Source organism: Puma concolor, chromosome A2 (genome assembly GCF_028749965.1).
Source record: "Puma concolor isolate L17-30 chromosome A2, mPumCon1.1.hap2, whole genome shotgun sequence".
NCBI classification, from domain to species: domain Eukaryota; kingdom Metazoa; phylum Chordata; class Mammalia; order Carnivora; family Felidae; genus Puma; species Puma concolor.
Window position 1 is genome coordinate 55,990,489 of NC_141668.1, and position 18,358 is coordinate 56,008,846.

At 41.1% G+C, this 18,358-nt stretch overlaps 1 protein-coding gene across 2 annotated transcripts in view; it reads right to left on the reverse strand.

The window, feature by feature from the left end:
- DNAH11 (dynein axonemal heavy chain 11) overlaps nt 1-18,358 on the reverse strand; it is a 352,527-nt gene that overhangs the window by 243,991 nt on the left and 90,178 nt on the right. For both annotated transcript variants that reach the window (XM_086694494.1, XM_086694493.1), the window contains 6 exons: nt 17,577-17,735; nt 14,556-14,678; nt 13,630-13,752; nt 12,128-12,352; nt 10,560-10,651; nt 8,903-9,029 (listed from right to left, as the gene is read on the reverse strand). In XM_086694494.1, the coding sequence (XP_086550620.1) occupies nt 8,903-9,029; nt 10,560-10,651; nt 12,128-12,352; nt 13,630-13,752; nt 14,556-14,678; nt 17,577-17,735 (849 nt within the window). The remainder of the gene's footprint in view (nt 1-8,902; nt 9,030-10,559; nt 10,652-12,127; nt 12,353-13,629; nt 13,753-14,555; nt 14,679-17,576; nt 17,736-18,358) is intronic.

The window sequence follows — 18,358 nt, forward strand, 5'->3', positions numbered from 1 at the left end:
GAGTTAGATATTCTTGCCTTTTTACATGTCCTCTAATCTTTAGTGGTGTATCGGACATTGTAAACATTGTAAACTTACTCTGCTTGGAGCTGAATACATTATTATTCCTATCTTCTTGAGCTTTGATTTGGGATGCAGTTAAATTACTTGCAAACATTTTGATCTTTTTGGATCTTGCTTTTTTTTTTTTTTTAAGTTGATTCATTTTGAAAGAGAGAACTAGAGTACACGTGTGAACCAGGGAGGGACGGAGAGAAAGGGAAAGAGAGAATCCCAAGCAAGCCCTGCACTGTCAGCGAGGAGCCCCACATGAGGCTCAATCCCATGAACCATGAGATCATATCTGATCCACAATCAAAAGCCACTTAACTAATTGAGTGACCCAGGTGCCCTTGGATCTTGCTTTCAAGACTTATTTGGCAGGGGTGTCCGGGTGGCTCAGTTAGTTAAGTGGCTCTTGATTTCAGCTCAGGTCATGATTTCACGCTTCATGGGATGGAACACACTTGAATTCTCTCTTCCCCTATCTGCCCCTCTACCGCTCACACACTCTCTCTCTCAAAAACAATTTTTTAAAAAGGATTTGTTTGACAGAACTGGAACAGTATGTAATCCAGGGCTAATTATTCCCACTGCTGAAGACTATAAGAAGCCCCTCTAGAAGTTTCTGGGGTTCTCGCGCTACAGTTCTTTCCTTTTTGGCACTCAGTTCTGCAAACTCCAGCTACCTTGTTCTCCTTGGATTCTCAGCTCAGATCCCTCAATTCAAAAGAGCCTACCAGATCATGCCCAGCTCCCCCTCCCTGTCCCATACTTGGAAACTCACTCAAAGAAGCAAATGGGACCATCACAGAGCTCATCTCCTTTGTTCCAAGTCTGTCATGAATTGTTATCCTCTGTTTTCTGATGTCCAGGGACAAGAAAGTTGTTGTTTCATATATTTTGTTGGAGTTTTGGTGCTTTCAAGCAGGTGGGTAAATTCAGCTGCTATTCCATCTTGCCCAGAAGCACAAGTGTATCTCTCTTTGTGGTTTTAATTTGCATTTCTCTGATGACTTAAGAAGTGAAGCAACTTTTTATGTTTACTGGTCTTAGAATACCTTCTTTTGGGAATAGCCTGCTTAAGTGTTCTGCCCCCTTTTATACTGGATTATCCATCTGTCCTTGCTTCTTTGGACGTAAGAATTATTTTTATATTCTGCCTATAAGTCTTTTTTTTTAAGGCATTGCCAACATCTTTTCCAACTTTGTGGCTTACAGTGTTAATCTCTTAATAGTATCCTTTGATAAGGCAAAGTTTTCAACTTTAACACAATCAAATCCATCAACCTTTCCCTACACTCAGTACTTGCATATCCAACTTAAATTTTTGCTCGCTGTGGCACCTGGGTGACTCAGTTGGCCGAGCATCCGACTTCCACTCAGGTCACGATCTTGCTTTCTTTGGAGTTTGAGCCCTGCATCAGGCTCTCTGCTGTCAGCGCAGAGCCTGCTTCAGATCCTCTGTGTCCCTCTCTCTGCCCCTCCCCTGCTCGTGCTCGCTTGCTCTCTCTAAAAATAAAGCCATTTTAAAAAATTTAAAAAAGAAGTTTTTGTTCAAAGATCATTCTTTCTCAGATGCTATACACTTCATTGTTGCACCTGTCAAATTTACATCTACATCTACCTAGAACTTTTTAGATACTATATATGGTAAATCCCCTTTTCCACCACCCCTGCACATTCATACCCAATTGACCTTAGAATGATTCGTTATCATGGTCTGATTCTCTGCTTAACTAACATCTTCCTTGGTACCCAATTCCAGTTCCAGTTTGTATTTTTTGTTTTTTCTCTTTCTTTCAGTTCCATGATACTGATCAAAGTTCTGACCAGGTTTTCAGACTCTTTGTCATATTCTGTAAATCATCAAATGTTGCCAAGAAAAAATCAATAGGAAACATTAGGCAAATCTCTCTGTGGTTTCTTTCTGCTCCTATCTTAGCCCCTGAACTCTAGACTTTTCTTTGATGCTCTTGAAATACTCTGATGCACATATTAAACTGATTTAATTAACTGTTTCACCCAGCTTTTCTAGTTGTTCCCAGAACGCACAGTACTCTGTGAAAAGCTCATCTGCTATGGCCAGATGCCCTGCCAACTGAATTTAAGCTGGAGCTGAACAACTTGTAACAGGTGACATCAAACAAAGGCCAGGACCAGGAGTTCAAGATGCCAAAAAGAGGGTGAAAACTCCTTAGTGGCCGGGTGCCACATTTATAAGGCTTAATTTTTGGATCTCATAACATTAAGGTGATATTTTATTTTACCCACACATTGTAATACTCCTGATTTTGTTGTGTAACTTATACATTGGCTGTGGAGAGAACTCCAGTAAAAGAGAGGCAACAGAAATCAAAGCAGGGGCAACGCGTTTACAAAATGAACACAAAAAGTGAATATATTGTTATACAATTTGTGGTTAACCCTATATTAACTATTCTGGGAGGACAATCAAGGTTAATCCTCATGAGATATATGATTTATGACTTAAAGCGAGGTAGTCTATTTCCTTGTCACACACCTAAACGTCTCTGTCCTGTGAATATTAGGCTACCTTCATATGAAGGCATTGATTTAAATCATGACCTATTCCCCAACTGTGTCAAGTGAACCTACTCTCCTCCAGGAATTTCTATGACAAACTCCACTTAGGTGAGCAGCTTCTACTTCTCACTGCGGACATGAAGGTCAACAGAGACAAGAGGAGGATGGTCAAAACCATGACCATCTTCTGATCTGTTTGCTTCTGCTGCCTCTTCCCCACTCCATCCTCAGTCCCAGCCTAAACTCAAGGGCACCCGCTTCCACCATTTTAGCTACTAAACAGTCCTCCAGCTTTCTGCTTCCTCTAAAAAGGTGGAATTTTTCACTGATCTTATTTCAGCTAAAACTGCTTCACTCTTGCACGCCCTCTACTAACCACTTGAATTTTGAGACTTTTCCTCTTAGTGATTGAAGGAAGACTAATCCTTGTCAGAAAAGGTGGTAACACACTATGAGTGACAGGTGGGCTCCATCACCCGGATTTCTGAAATTCCTGTGCTGAGACACAGTCACTCTATCACAGACACAACCAAACGCAAGCACTATACAGAAACACACTGTGCTTGTCTTACATATGTGCCCCTTGAAGATCCAGCAGGGTTTTCTGTTGCCTAAAATTAAGCCCATTTTTCACAAGCACCTTTCCAAATGCCCTTATTTACAGTTCATTGTGGGCATTAGTTTAGTGCCATCTGCGCAATCACTGCAAATTTGGAGATTTCTCAAAAGACAACTTGGCAGATTTTCTCTCGTGTAGATTTGGGTCGACCACACTGCGGGACACTGCTAGATGAAAACATCAAACGTTTCTGGGCATACGAATGCCTGACCTTCTCATTTAAGATTTTATCTTTAAGTACTCTCTACACCATGGGGCTTGAACTCATAACCCCAAGATCAGGAGTTGTATGCTCCACCAACTGACCCAGCCAGGTGCCCCCTCATCTTTTGGTTTTAGAGAATACACTATGGCCTCAATTTCTACTACAGTGGATTCCTGGTGGCCACATTAAAACAAGTAAAAAGAGGGGCACCTGGGTGGCTCAGTTGGTTAAGTGGCTGACTATGGCTCAGGTCATGATCTCCCCATTCAGAGTTCAAGCCCCACATAGGACTCTGTGCTGACAGCTCAGAGCCTGGAGCCTGTTTCAGATTCTGTCTTCCTCTCTCTCTCTGCCCTTCCCCTGCTCCTGGTCTCGGTCTCTCCCTCCCTCCCTCCCTCCCTCCCTCCCTCCCTCCCTCTCTCTCTCTCTCTCTCTTAAAAATAAACTTAAAAAAAATTTAAAACAAAAACTAAAAACAATAAATAAAACCAGTAAAGAGAAACAGGGAAAAATTATTATATTTTACCTAGTATATCCAAAATACTTTGAACATGTAATAAAAAAATAGTAGACATTTCATATTCTTTTCTTCAGAGTAAATCTTTGAAATCAGGTGTGTATATTTACAGCATATCTCAATTTGGATTTTCCATCCAAAATATGTGATCTGTATTTCGACTTCATCAGATATACTATTACAAAGTAGATTCACATGCTCAAGTTGTTTCAAACACATTCATATTTTCCAATAACTGCATCAAATGCCAGTATTGAAATTTAAATCAATTAAAGTTTACTGAAGTTAAAAATTCTGTTTCTCCGTTGCCACATTTCAAGGGCTCGGTGGTCAGAATTGGCTCAGGGCGACCCCACATGAGACAATACAAACGTAGCTCAGTGCACTGCGGGTTTGTGTGTCTTCAGTGTAGCTCCATCACGGAGAAGCTTTCACTCCATGCAGTGAACAAGGCAAGAGTAAATGTGCCAACTCTTCTAGGACAAAAAATCTCTCAAGTTATTAGGAATCAGTGGCTAAAAACAATGTCGACGACACAAAATTGTCAGCTATTTAAAGGCACTACATAACAAAGGGACCTTTATTCTGTCTGCCTTTACCACTACACCAGCCACTTGAAAAATACAAAGGGATGTTTTTCTAAAGGGGGGGAAAATCAAATAATGTTAATAATGAGTCATGTGTAACTTCAAATCAGTTGCACATATGTTGCACCATGCCAATAAATCCTGCAAGCACACCTCTAAATTTGTATTTCTATAAGCAACTACCAGAGATTTTGATCACTGAAGTTAAGCAGGGCCCACACAGAAGTCCTTTAGATCATTCATGCCGTTGGGAGGTCAGGGTGGGTTCCGGAAGAAGGACAGCTGTAAAACTTGATCTTAACCAAGCTTACCAACAGCTAATAATCACTGAAGGCACTCTAGACACACTGATTTCATCACTCTGGTATTCCAACTCACTTGGGAATTTCTGCTTCGAGGATGGAGGCTGTAGGGGTATCAGACCTCCCTGGCTGATCAAATTCCACAATTAACTGCAGAACCTCTCACTTTGGCTCACACTGTTAAATTGAGTGTGGGGGGTAGAGGAAGGGGGCCTCAAGAATTCAAGTCCTCCGCAAGATGTCCACATGAGTTATCTACCCACAAAGGGTTTCTTTTCTGGTGAAATTGCATTGTTATTCCACAAGCTGCAGTTGCCATGTTATTTTGGTCACACGACAGGGAGCACATTCAGGAATTCAAGTACAAAAGGCAGAGGCGGAAAAGCTGTGGCTGGTGGTCCAAAACGGATTCCGAGCGTGAAAAGAAGGTAAGAGTGCAGCAAGGCCAGGCTGTGTGGCTTCACTGCCAAAAGCATTAACTAACTATTCCCTAGTAAGTGACCAAGAATTCCAAAAGCACCTGCACTTTGCAGAACCATGCCAGGCAAAGAAGCTGACTGTGGCTCTGGATGACCCAAACTGCCCGTAGCTCCTTACCGATTCCCAGTCCCCACGCCCACCCTCCACTCCCCCGCGACTGTTAGTCACTCCTGAGTGGTTATTTCTACCACAGATGAAGTGAAACACCATTTAAAATAATGAACCTTTACTAACAGTGGGATAGCATTTTATGTGAATTTCAGTTGTTGTAAGTTTCATTAATGTAACTAAAAGATCTCAGTGAAATCATTTTTTCAGGACAATTTAAAATATCAATTTCAAAAACATGAAAAACGTAATCCTTTCCAAGCTGACAGTCAAGACCTCTGTAAACCATGTTTGCTCTGTAGCCAGGTGGCTAGACTCTTTTGCTCATAGGCAGCAACACCCACCTCCTTTGGTCAGCATGGGGTAGACAGCACTGCTGGTGGCATTCATCAGCATGGCTGTGAACAATTTTGGAAGCCCCTGTACTGTGGCTTCACTTTAACATCTTTTGAATGTCTTATAGCATCTAGTAATTCATTAAGGAGTGGCAGCAGCACTAGGACTGGGCAATGGATATGAATCGGAGATTTAGAACTTCTGATTAAAATATTAGGAAGGAGGGGGGTGAGAGGGCTTCCACTGTGAATTCTACGGGTGTTAGAGAACATTCTAACATTGAAGTGATACTGAAAACATAACAATAATGATTTAAAGGTTACACTTTTCAAGTTTTTATATTTATATTTATATATACATATAAACTCAGCCTCTAATTTAGGAAGGATAATGGAAAAAAAAAAAAATTGGCATCAGGGATGCATGTCCCAAGGAGCCAACCTGTTGTCTGGCTAAGGCGAAGCATTTTTTCATTCTTTGAAAGGAGATAAAGACAACTGGTGAGCAGAACAGTAATGACCTGTTCCACCAGCACCAGCCCAGTACTTCAACTAAGGACAAAGAGGCATTGAGAATGTGCATGTTCCGAAGATGGCAAAGAGGGGTTAGGACGGGTGGGTCCCTCCAGGGCCTGTAAGACACAACCTCAACTCCTTTCCATCTTCTGCTTCCATATACCCTTTCTATACAAAGTACTGCAGGGAGGTGGGACTAGAAGTGGCATCCTTCATGCCTATGAGTTATCAGCCCACAAAGAGATGCTGTGGCTTTTCCTCACTCCTTATGGGGAAGGTAAAGAATTCTTTGGCCCAACCAAGTGAGATAGGTGTTGAAGAATCACTCACAGAAGCTATAGGTGGCTCTAGGAAGTCAATCTGTGACATGTACCTCCTTGGACATTTGATGTAGAAAAGGAGAAAGAAGATATAACCCGATGGCTGATTTCACTGCCCAGAGCAAGAACAGGAAGTGCTGACACAGAGTTGGTTCTCTAATATATATCCCCTAGGAGTTTCCCCTGTGCTCCCTGAGGATTGGCACCTTTATTCCACAAGGGACCCAACAGGTGGATGCTTGCTGGTGAGGACACAGAAGAGTAAGTCATTGCTGGTCCAAGAATCAGGAGCAAATATTATGAAAGGCCTTGGGATGCCTGGGTGGCTCAGTCAGTTGAGCATCCAATTCTTAATTTCGGCTCAGGTCATGATTGCAGGGTTGTGAGATGCAGCCACATTGACAGCACGGAGCCTGCTTGGGATTCTCTCTTTCACTCTCTCTCTACCCCTCCCCAGCTCATACTCTCGGTCTCAAAATAAATAAATTAAAAAAAAAAAAAAGAAAAAGAAAAGCAATGACTGACAGATGACAGCCCCGCCCTCTCTCCATGATAAACAGGTGGGAAGGGGATGTACAATAAAATAATCACCATCTCCCTTCCAGCTCCAAACTTATTGTGTGAAAGCCTGGCCTCAACAAAGAGCTAAGTCTGGATTGTTAACTAGACCTTGCTGAGCTGCTGTTGGTTTCTTTCATTTTTTTTTTTTTTAATAAGAAAAAGAGACCAGGATGTTAGATACCTATCCCGTGTGTTATACAGTAGTCTGCTACTTAAGGAGATACAGTAGGGCACATGTGCAATTAATAACCATAGAAAATAAAACTTGCACAAGCCCGTATTCTCTGTAATTAATACTGTTCAGTAAACCAGTCATACAAGTATTTACTATGTTTAAAGAATATAATTAAAAGAAAAACAATGTTATCCTAGTACAGATTTATACCTTTCTCTTCTCATGTATGTATTGAGAATTTAGAATGATAAATATTTTGGATTTCAAAGGCTTCTAGAACATGTACCTGTAATGGAATATGATACCTTCCACCTCACAATCAGCCACGAGGTTCTACCTGCTGGTCATGAGAATGTTCCCAGGAAGCAACTAAAGCTTAAGTGGGGTTATGACTGCTCTCTTTCAGACTAGTTTAAAAAAAAAAAAAAGAAAAAAAACCACCCCAAACATACAATTGTGTGATACATCAATGAGAGATGGATATACTGGATTGCTAGTCAATGTAATCAGACAAATTATATTTACAAAGCCATCTGGAAGTTAGTGTGAATATAGGAAACTATAACTGAGGGCTGATCCTCAAAATGCTGTCCAAGTTCAACTAACAACTCTGCATTAATAGCACGACTGCACTCGTATTATCAACAGCAAGAAGAGCCATCTTTCGGTGACGAGCCACCAAATTTAGGGTTGAAAAGAAGCGATGAGTGTGAGAAAAATAATCAAGATATATGCTGTAGCCAAAGAACAGTAGAATTCAGGCAACTACAGTGTGAAGTGATACATATTCTAAAGACAATGCATAGAAATCTCTAGAGAAAGAATGTCGACAGAAATCCTCAATGATAAAGCACAACTTAGAGCTTTACAACAATCTTGTCTGTGGTCAGGTCTGGGACTGAGAGCTTCTGTCAGTTGTAAACACTGCAATACCTATGTGGATGTCAACAACTCAATAGGAAGTCAAAGGCAACATCCTCTCAATGTGTACAGGAAGGAATGCTTCGGGATTTGTACTGAGTCTGTCTGTGATCTGAGCCCTCAGGTTACAAAAGATAATAGCTGCTTTTATTTGCTGTAAATACTGTCAGGGGTGGTGTTCTTGCACCGGGGGGGGGGGGGGGGGGGGGAAATTAGAGGGCTAGAGGAGGACCAACATGAAATGACACAGTCCACCTCTGACACCACTCAAGACTTATGAAGGTGACTCAGGAGTCAGGGAGCAGTACAGAGATCCCACAACAGTCTTGCTCCAAGGGACCCATTCTCCCCTAAGAAAGCTGCTAACCAGGCAGAAGACACTCCAGGCCCCGTCCCAGAATTCTGGGGGATTTGGGGCCAATGGTTCTTCCATTAACTTCTTGCAGGGCCCTAAGCCTTGTGCATATGATATCCTTTCCCTTTACTGAGCACCTGGTTCCTTCGGCACCACCTCTGACATCCCTCTGTTGCTGCATCACCCATTTTTATTGCTGATTTTCTATCTCCCAGCACATGTGACACGGCAGGTGGCATTTGACATGACAGAGAAACTGTGGCATCCCTTAGCTAACACAGAATATGACCCTTGCAAAAAATATATATTCCTTACCTGTTTAGGCCGAGCTCCCTTCGAGAGAATGTCAAGTAAGTCTGCAGGAGAGATGAAATAGAACCGCGGGAAAGCCACACGCTTGGTTTCCAGGTACTCAGCAAGAGCTTTTTCACAAAGAGAAAGCCTGTGGAAATGAAAAATCTTTACATGCCTATCTTGACCATTCAGTTATTAAAACAACAACCATACAAAACCCAGCTCCTCTCATCTGTCCGCTCACCATAATAAGCTTACTGTTGAACAGGTAGCCTGACTCCCTCTCTGTGACCCCAGCAACTTGCTTGTGCCTAACATACGTGTCATGCCAAACAGGAGGAGACAGGTACAAACACACCACCAGTCGAGGCTAAACAGAGATCAGACTTAGGTTGAGGTCACACCTCGCTTTAAAAAAAAAATTTTTTTTTAACATTTATTCATTTTTGAGAAACAGAGACAGTGTGTGAACGGGGGAGGGGCAGAGAGAGAGGGAGACACAGAATCTGAAGCAGGCTCCAGGCTCTGAGCTGTCAGCACAGAGCCCGACGTGGGGCTCAAACCCACCGAACGTGAGATCATGACCTGAGCCGAAGTCTGACACTCAACCGACTGAGCCACCCAGGTGCCCCACTCTTCACTTTTCTTAATAACCCTCCTACTTGCCAAGAGAAACTGGGCTTGGCATCACTCATCCGGAGCGTAAAATGTATCAGTTAAGATGTAATTGGTTTAAAGTCTTCCTTTCCCCAGTGAATGCCTATGAAACACAAGTGGCTTCAACTCTCTCTGGTATTCAGAGGAGTCCTAAGATTCAGAATCATTTCTGCTTTATTGTTCTTAGATAACCCCTGAGACTCCAACATCACTAAGAAATAATTAACTGCTGGGGCACCCGGCTGGCTCAGGTGGAAGGGCATGCAATTCTTGATCTTGGGATCATGAGTTAAGCCCCATGGTGGGTAAAGAGATTACTTAAGTAACTTGAAAGAAAGAAAGAAAGAAAGAAAGAAAGAAAGAAAGAAAGAAAGAAAGAAAGAAAGAAAGAAATTAACTTCTGTGGAAATCTACCCTTTTAAAATTATGGCCAACTTTACCTCTAAAAAACTTCCAGAGCATGAATAATTTTGTTTATGTAATATTCATTTTTATCTAGAGCTCTTTTCTACCTTGCAATAAAAGTAATCACAGTTCTGCACAAACTTCTTCTTTTAGTACCTGACTGCCCATTTGTAATCAAAAGCCAGAATATACAAATGGCCTTTAGGACAAAGATTTCATAAATACTAACATGCTTTCTAAGGGTAATTTCTAGTATTAGCTGTATACCCAAAAAAAGACTTGAAATTATTAAGTGCATTCCAAGTTGCTGGCAGAGAAGAGATGCTTAATAAATATTTGGAAGATAGTTCAATAAAAGAAGTGATCATTCATGTCAATTCTCTTGATAATATTCTCATTTTACTACTATGATAGCCCGTTTGGAAAAGAGAAATGTATTTGATTTACATTATCTATGTACCACCGAATATGTCCAAGGTAACTGGACAACTATAAGCAAAATCATAAATTTACTAACAGTTGTATCTACAATAACATGATGTTAAATGCTGTAACATACTTAAAAGCAATCTCATAAAATTATAACAAATTCATCACTTCATAGTTTTATCGTTACCTGTATTGCAAATCTTTAAGTTTTTCATAGAGATTAGGTCTGCATGTTGCTTCTAGAACGTTCTTTATTTTAGCTGTCTTCAACATTAACTCCTGTATGAAAGTATAAGGTGGAGCCATTGATATTAGAAATTACTTTTCTAAATTTTTCATCCATTTGAGGAATTTAAAAATGAAGAACAGGGGTACCTGGGTGGCTAAGTTGGTTAAGTGTCTGTCAACTCAGGTCATGATTGCTCAGTTTGTGAGATCGAGCCCCACGTGAGGCTCTATGCTGACAGTGCAGAGCCTGCTTGGGACTCACTATCTCTCTCTCTCTCTCTCTCTCTCTCCCCCTCCCTCCCTCCCTCCCTCCCTCCCTCTCTCTGCCCTCCATTGTTTGCTTGCTCTCAAGCTCTCAAAATAAGTAAAACTAAAAAAAAATTTTAAATAAAAATGAAGAATTGTAAGAAAGTAAGGTGAAAGAGACTTCTAACCCCATGTCTGCTCACTTTTGCTTTTAAACTTTTAGATGAAGGCCAAAAACAAGGTACAATCATACAGTTTTTATCAAAATAAATTCGATGGGCATTACCACCATTCTGGGTCCAAACAAAAAGAATCGAGACAGAGAACCCAAAATCTTAGAGTATATTCACATATGAAAATCAGACGAATACTCAGCAGTCTATTCTTTCTTCCTTAAAAGTTAAGATAGTATGGGGATGCCTGGGTGGCTCAGTCAGTTAAACGGTCAACTCTTGATTTTGGTTCAGGTTATGATCTCACAGTTCATGAGTTTAAGCCCTGCATCAGGCTCTGCGCTAGGAGCTTGCTTGGGATTTTCTGTCTCCCCCTCTCCCTGAACTTTCCCCATTCAAAAATAAAATAAATAAACATTAAAAAAATAAGTTAAAATATACCTCTGGGTGTTCTTTAGATAGGAAGAAAGATAGTTATTCCCCATTTCTATATAAAAACATATAGCCACTACTCTTTGCTGAAAGTCTTTCAAATCATTTATCATTATCATGTGTACATCTCTATGTGTTGTCTGTGGCGCGTATGAAATAAACAAGTAACTAGTAGTATTGTTACTGGCTTCCCCCCCCCCCCCCCCCCGCAGTACTTAAGACCTTACTGCAAGGGTCAGCAACCCAGGGCTTAAGGGAAACATCAAGCCTGATGCTTCTTTTTGTATGGCTAGGAGCAAAGTATAGTTTTTACATTTTTAACCTGTTCAGAAAAAGTCAAAAGCAGCTTAACATTTTGTGACACGTGAAAATTCTAGAAAACTCAAATTTCAGTGACCATAAACAAAGTTTTATTGGCACACAGCCACACCCATTTATGTAGTGTCTGTTCTTTCACACTACAGTGGCAGTGTAGAGCAGTTATGACAGAGACCGTAAACAACTACAAAGCCTAAAATACTTACTATCTGACCCTTCCCTAGATAAAGCTTCCTGATCGGCATCCTACAATGCAAAAGCGTATTTTTAGAAATACCCCCAAATTATGTTTTTTATAAGATTTTTATATTGTTTGGAAAACTCTGCTATACTAGAAAATAGTCTGTCTTCTATGAACCTTAAATTCAGCATCTAGTCCATCGAATCTTCTAGCATCTTTCACAAGCTGGATTCGAACATCTTCTGAACAAACAAAGATGCTTTCCAGGTGAGACCAAGTTCGCTGGACTTCCATCCAAGCAAAGATGACTAAGTCTGCAATGTTTAATTTATTTTGCCAGCTTAACACTTGTTCAATAAAATATTCCACATATTTGCTTTGAAGGAGAGTCTGCAACTGAACCTAAAACAAAGGAAAAGAATGGTAAGGAACAGCTCAGGTGGGCGACTGAAAGTACCGTGAAGGAGGGGCCATACCCGTTTTGTTTACTGCTGGATTCCCAGGATCTAGCGTGCCATACACGGAATAAGCATTCAGTATTTGCTAAGTAAATGAACGAATGGCATTCAATATTCATACAGACGTTTTTTTCCAAAAGAAAAAAGATAAGTAGCAGCAAATGCATTTCATGTGTCTTCCACAGGAAGACCATGTAGCTCTTTGTAGGCAGAAAAAAATACTATGCTCCCGGGTGTGGCTTTAGGAATTACACTGTATTCCTTCATCGTCTCTCAGTCTCTCCCTGGGGTCCCTGCCTATTAATAATTGCAAGGTTATAAATCTTCTTTTTCTCCCAAAACTGAAAAAAAAAAGAAACCAAAACGAACTTTGTCTACAGCTTCCTAAGCCCTGAAGTTTCCATTTTTCTCCTATTTTAGTCGACAAACCAAGCATTAATGCTGAACAGTCTGGTGAGCACTTCTCACCATTCTCCAATGCTATAATCTCAAGAAGTCACTCAGGGGAAAGGCCTCTTGTCATTCTCTTTCACCTGTATGTATTTAACACATTTGACTTCTCTACCACCAATTTTAATATGCTATCATGGACATGTTACATGATTCAAGAGTAAAGTGTACAATGTGATGCTTTGACACATGTATGTATTGTAAAATGGCAACCACAATAAAGTTCCTTAACACCTCCATCCCCATAAACTTTTTTGAGGGGTGTGTTAATAAGATCTATTCTCCTAACAACTTTCAAGTAGACAATAGAGTACTATTAACTATGGCCACCATGACATACATTAGATCTCCAGGACTTACTTATCTTATACCTGGAAATGTGTACCTTCTGACCAATTTATCTCCCCACCTCCCCCACTCCCCAGCCCCTGACAACCATCACTGTCCCCACTGCCCACAACACCCTCTTGATTGAAATTCTTTGTTGACTACCAGCCCAACTCACAAGGCTCTCCCCAGGTCTTTCACCCAACCGACACAGAGCCTCTCTGTCACTTCCTAGACTCCTTGGAGCCCTACTGTCTGTCTCCCTGCTCAAGTACAAGTTCCGTGAGAACAAGTGTTCACACCTTTTGATCTCAAAGGGTACCATGCCCAGAGTCAGGACAAGTAGATGCCCAATGAATGAATAAATATTGAATACTAGAACTTGGAAAAAGTTTATAATTATCATTTAAAAGGAAAATTCTTCAGTAAATATACCCATCTTACTTGGTTGTGCTCTAGAGTTTCAAAAAGTTGTTCATCAGATTTTAGCAATGGAATGCCCGTCCGATAGTGAACTTCATAAGAGAACTCCATGGTTGCCCAGGTCTGACTGATTTCAATAATAGCCTAGACATAAACAGTATTAAGTTATGTGTACAGAAGTTTAATTTAATACCAATATCTAGGATATCATCTGGAATTTTAAAAAAACTTTCACAATTTGCAAAACATAAAAATAAAAATAAAGGGCTATCCAATACTACTGGCCTCATTTTTTCTCCTGCAAATTATTCATGGTGATGAGGTTCAGAGAATGAATTCCACCTCACAAAAATAAGCATCACACTAACATCAAATTTCTGTTGGATCTGAGATTTACATGCTTCACTGAAACAGAACATTAGAGCAGAAAGGGACTTCCAAAGCAATCTAAACATTTATTAGAGATGATTTTCACATCAGCCAGAAGGAGACAGGTAGTACTCTGAGTGCCTGAATAAACCTGCATGAACCTGGGGGATGGGGTGGGGGGTTGTGGTTAGGGACCTCTCTGCCGTTCAGCTGCCTCATCTGTAAGACAGGGTCAGAGTATTACCTACCTCAGAATTAAATGAAATACTATAAATAAAGCACTAACAGCAGTGCTTGCAACAAAGCAAATGACATGTTCTTAAGTGTTCTCTATCATCATCATCATCATCATCATCATCATCATCATCATCATCATCATCGACTGGGTCAACCCTCCTGTTTTACACATCAACTGTGGCTTAGAAGGATTCAGATTCCTGCCCAAGTCACACACAAACTAGTGGCAGAGAAGAAAATGGGACTCATGGGACACACTCATGGCATGGGGGCTTCAGACTCTTAGGGGCTACAGCACAGAACTAGCTCAGTGTAAAAGGAAAACAGGCCAAGGACACCACCTTTTCAGTCCCCAGTTCCTTCACCGCTTTGTCCACAATGCTCCGGACATCATCTTCCACTTGGTGCAACCGCAACACTAACAAATCTGCCAAAGTTGTGGCTTCGTTTATTGAAAATCTGACCTAATTTGCAAGAAAAAAGGGCGAAATTTACATTACACATGTATTAATGGTTCTTTGGCCTAATGGCCAGAAAAACCAATCACAGCTAAATATATTCAAGTCAGCTGCTAAGCACACCTCTGGTTCTGCAAGGTGGGGCCCATTAAAGACAATGCTTTTTAACGCATAGTTACTGAGGCATCACCCACCAAAAGCTAGGGCCAAGGTTCTGGCCATGTTCACACTCCACTGCATTCTTTTGTTTCATATCCTTCCCTTGTCAGCTCATTTCTTATCTCTTTGCCCACAAATCCCATTTTTAAAGAGAATCACATTGTTCATTTATTTTAATTTGGTTGAAATCCCAGGGATCAGGGAATAGCTCATTTGTCTTTTCTTCCTAAAGTACTCTATTCACTGAACATAATTCCCAGTTGCTTCCGTGATTTAACTTAGTTTTGTCACTAATTTAATCTTTGTTCCTTGGCAAAAAATATTCTTACTCATAGGGTCATTATTCATTATTACCATGTGAAAATATCATTCACATTTATCTCCCGATCATCTTGTTAACTGCCCACCCCCAACCCCAGCATTTGCTAAGCCCTCAGCTCTTCCTAAGTGCTCAAACTCAACCGCCCCCCTCAAACATGAAGAGCTGACTCAGCCACATAGCTGCAGAAAATCTACTTCCCTTCCTGCTGCTGCTAAGAATACCTTCCCTGCTTCTAGGTAGCGGCCGCCTTCTCTGCCTCTCCCCAATCTCTAACATTGCTTGCCACCTTCTGCCTCTCCAAAGAGGTGACTCCACATTCCCATTTGCCCACGATTAGGGGTTTCCTGGGAGATGGAACCTTCAGGGCTAAAACCTGCCAAGTCCTGAGCAACCCAGATGAGTGCTATGTCTGCATCACTTCTGACCTTACTCCAGAGGTGATGGGGGCCGTGGACTGAGTTCTGTCTCAGAAAAAGAATGAGCAGGAATGTGTAATGGGGCCACCCTGATCAGTTGTGTAATCTGTGCACTGAAACACAGACACCTAGCCAGTCAACAACTGGAGGCTGAATCTAGCTGCTGCAGGATAGCCTGGGAAGAGGTGCCTTTTTCTAACTTTTAGAAAGGCCTGATACAGGTAAGAAATGGTGTGAGAAATGACACTGGAGGAAATAAAGGAGAGGGACACATACTTTTTATCACATATAGGAAGATTCAATAAAGGTTTTCTGAGTGAATATATTAATCAATCAATTACCAAGTCTAATTATCCAAAGTCTAAAAGACTATGGAAAGCATAGTAGTAATAATGATAGTAACAATACTAATAGCAGCTTCAAGGGCAGTTAACTGAAACTTGCTACATACTTCATATATGTATATAATCTCACTTCCAATGTTTTAACTAAATCCATATGGGAGGCATTACAGCATTATTTTCATTTCATACAAGGGGCAAGTGGGGTATGGAGAACAGGTAACTAGACCAAGATCCCAGAGTTATTGTTCGGGTTGGATGAATAAAGCCTAGGCTATGCCCACTTCACCTGACTGTCCCCTTCCTCAACTTCCCCACTGCGCCAACTTTGCTTTCAAGTCATGAGAGCCTTTCTTCACAATGTGTGCCTAAGAGACAACACACTCATCAGGCAGCCTTTTACATATTTTGAACTCCTAAAGATCACCTTCCCAAAAAAAAAAAAAAAAAAAAAAAAAAAGTTGGTATATCTGCTCTTAAGATGCAGAAAGACTAGAAAATATAACCTCAAGTCTCATGGATACATGAGAAATCATTTCATGCTTTCCAATAAAATCAAAACTATCAAAGGACCATCATTTTTTTTATGGTTTATTTATATATTTTTGAGAGACAGAGCATATGTGCAAGTGAGGGACTGGTAAAGAGAGAAAGACAGGCCGGGGGGAGAGGGACAGGGAGAGGGAGAGAGAATCCCAAGCAGGCTCTGCACTGTCAACATGGAGCCCAACTTGAGGCTCAAACTTAAGAACTGTGAAATCATGACCTGAGCCAAAATCAAGGGTTGGACACTTAACCAACTGAGCCACCCACGTGCCCCAAAAGGCCATCATTATTAAATGACCTAGGGTAGGGGTGGGGGAAGAAATCACAATTTCAGAATTCTCTCTCCCTGAATTCACTTTTATACCCTCTGATCCTCTCCACAACCATGAGGTTCTTTCTAGCCATGCTGTGCTCCATACAAGGCCTTCACATGATCTCACTTGATCCTAACGAGAGTCCTCTGATACAGGGTTGGGTTCTTGCTGAAGTCTCTCTTGGTTTACAAATGCCTAACATCTTGCTGTACCCTCACAAGGCAGAGGGTAGAGGGTTCTGGTCATTCCATCCCATTCTAAGGGTACTAACTTCATTCATGAGAGCCCCACCCTCTTTACCTATTTATCTCCCCAAATCCCCACCTCCAAATGCCATCACAGTGGGGATTTAGGCTTCAACCTATGAATTTTGGGGGACACATTCAGTCTACAGCAGGGGCTGAAATGGTATCTCCGCATGGTCAGTTTGTTGGTCCTAACTCGAGGAGCTTGATCTCCTCCGTTTGACCAGAAGTCTTTTTTTTTTTTTTAAATGTTTATTTTGAGAGAGCACAAGCAGGAGCTGGGATAGAGGCAGAGAGAGAGAGAAACAAAGAGACAGAGAATCCCAAGCAGGCACCTTGCTATCAGCACAAAGCCTAATGCAGGGCTCACATGCATGAACCATGAGATCATGGCCTGAGCCAAAATCAAGAGTCAGATGCTTAACTGACTGAGCCACCTAGGCATCCCTTGACCAGAAGCTTTCTCACAAATCCCACTTCATTCCAGATAAACAACGTAAACCAAGGAATAACACTTAACAGTCACAAAAATATTCCATTAACAAGACCCAGGAAACCCACCCCAGTGGCCTTCATCAGCTGGTGCCAATGCCTGTCTCTGAGAGCAGGGCTCTGTAACTCTGTGACCACTCTCAGGGAGGCCGCCATGTCCTTGACCGTGCTTTCCAGGCCTGAGTAAGCATCCCATACACGGACTTCCTTGTCTAGTGAGCAGATTTCCTAAAGAAAAGTAAAAAAAAAAAAAAAAAAAAAAAAGAAAAGAAAAGAAAAAAAAGAAAAAAAACAGATCTTCAGATATAATAGTACATTTTATAATTTGTCTTCTATAGAAGAATAAATATATATTTCCCTGAATTACTAAAGAGTGAAAGCATCTAAGCCCCTAGGTTAAGGACTAAAATCAGAGAAATAGAAAGGATCTTCTCATTTGTATGAGTCATCTATGTACAAGCCACTTAGATTCACTGGTTTCTTATTCATAGGAGCTAACTGGATATCCCATGAGGAAACCCATGGGACATTAAATATAGGCAAGTTAAGAGAGTTTCCAGGACCTGTGCAAAGAAGAGCATTACCTCTGGAAACATAAGTAAGCAGAAAACAGAGATTGTTACCTGAATTACTAAGATCTTCCTTCAAAGACCTGACTTATTTAAATGGCAGCCCTGAAATGTTGGCTACCATTGAATGTTTGTTCCTTGGCACTTAAATATTTCATGGTTTTAAGATGTATCAAGGAGGGCCCCTGACTTGGCTGTCTTCTTGGCCCATGAAACAACATTGAAAATTGTGAATGAGAAAACCCATAATAAAACAATTCAGCACAAAGAAAAGGACAATGC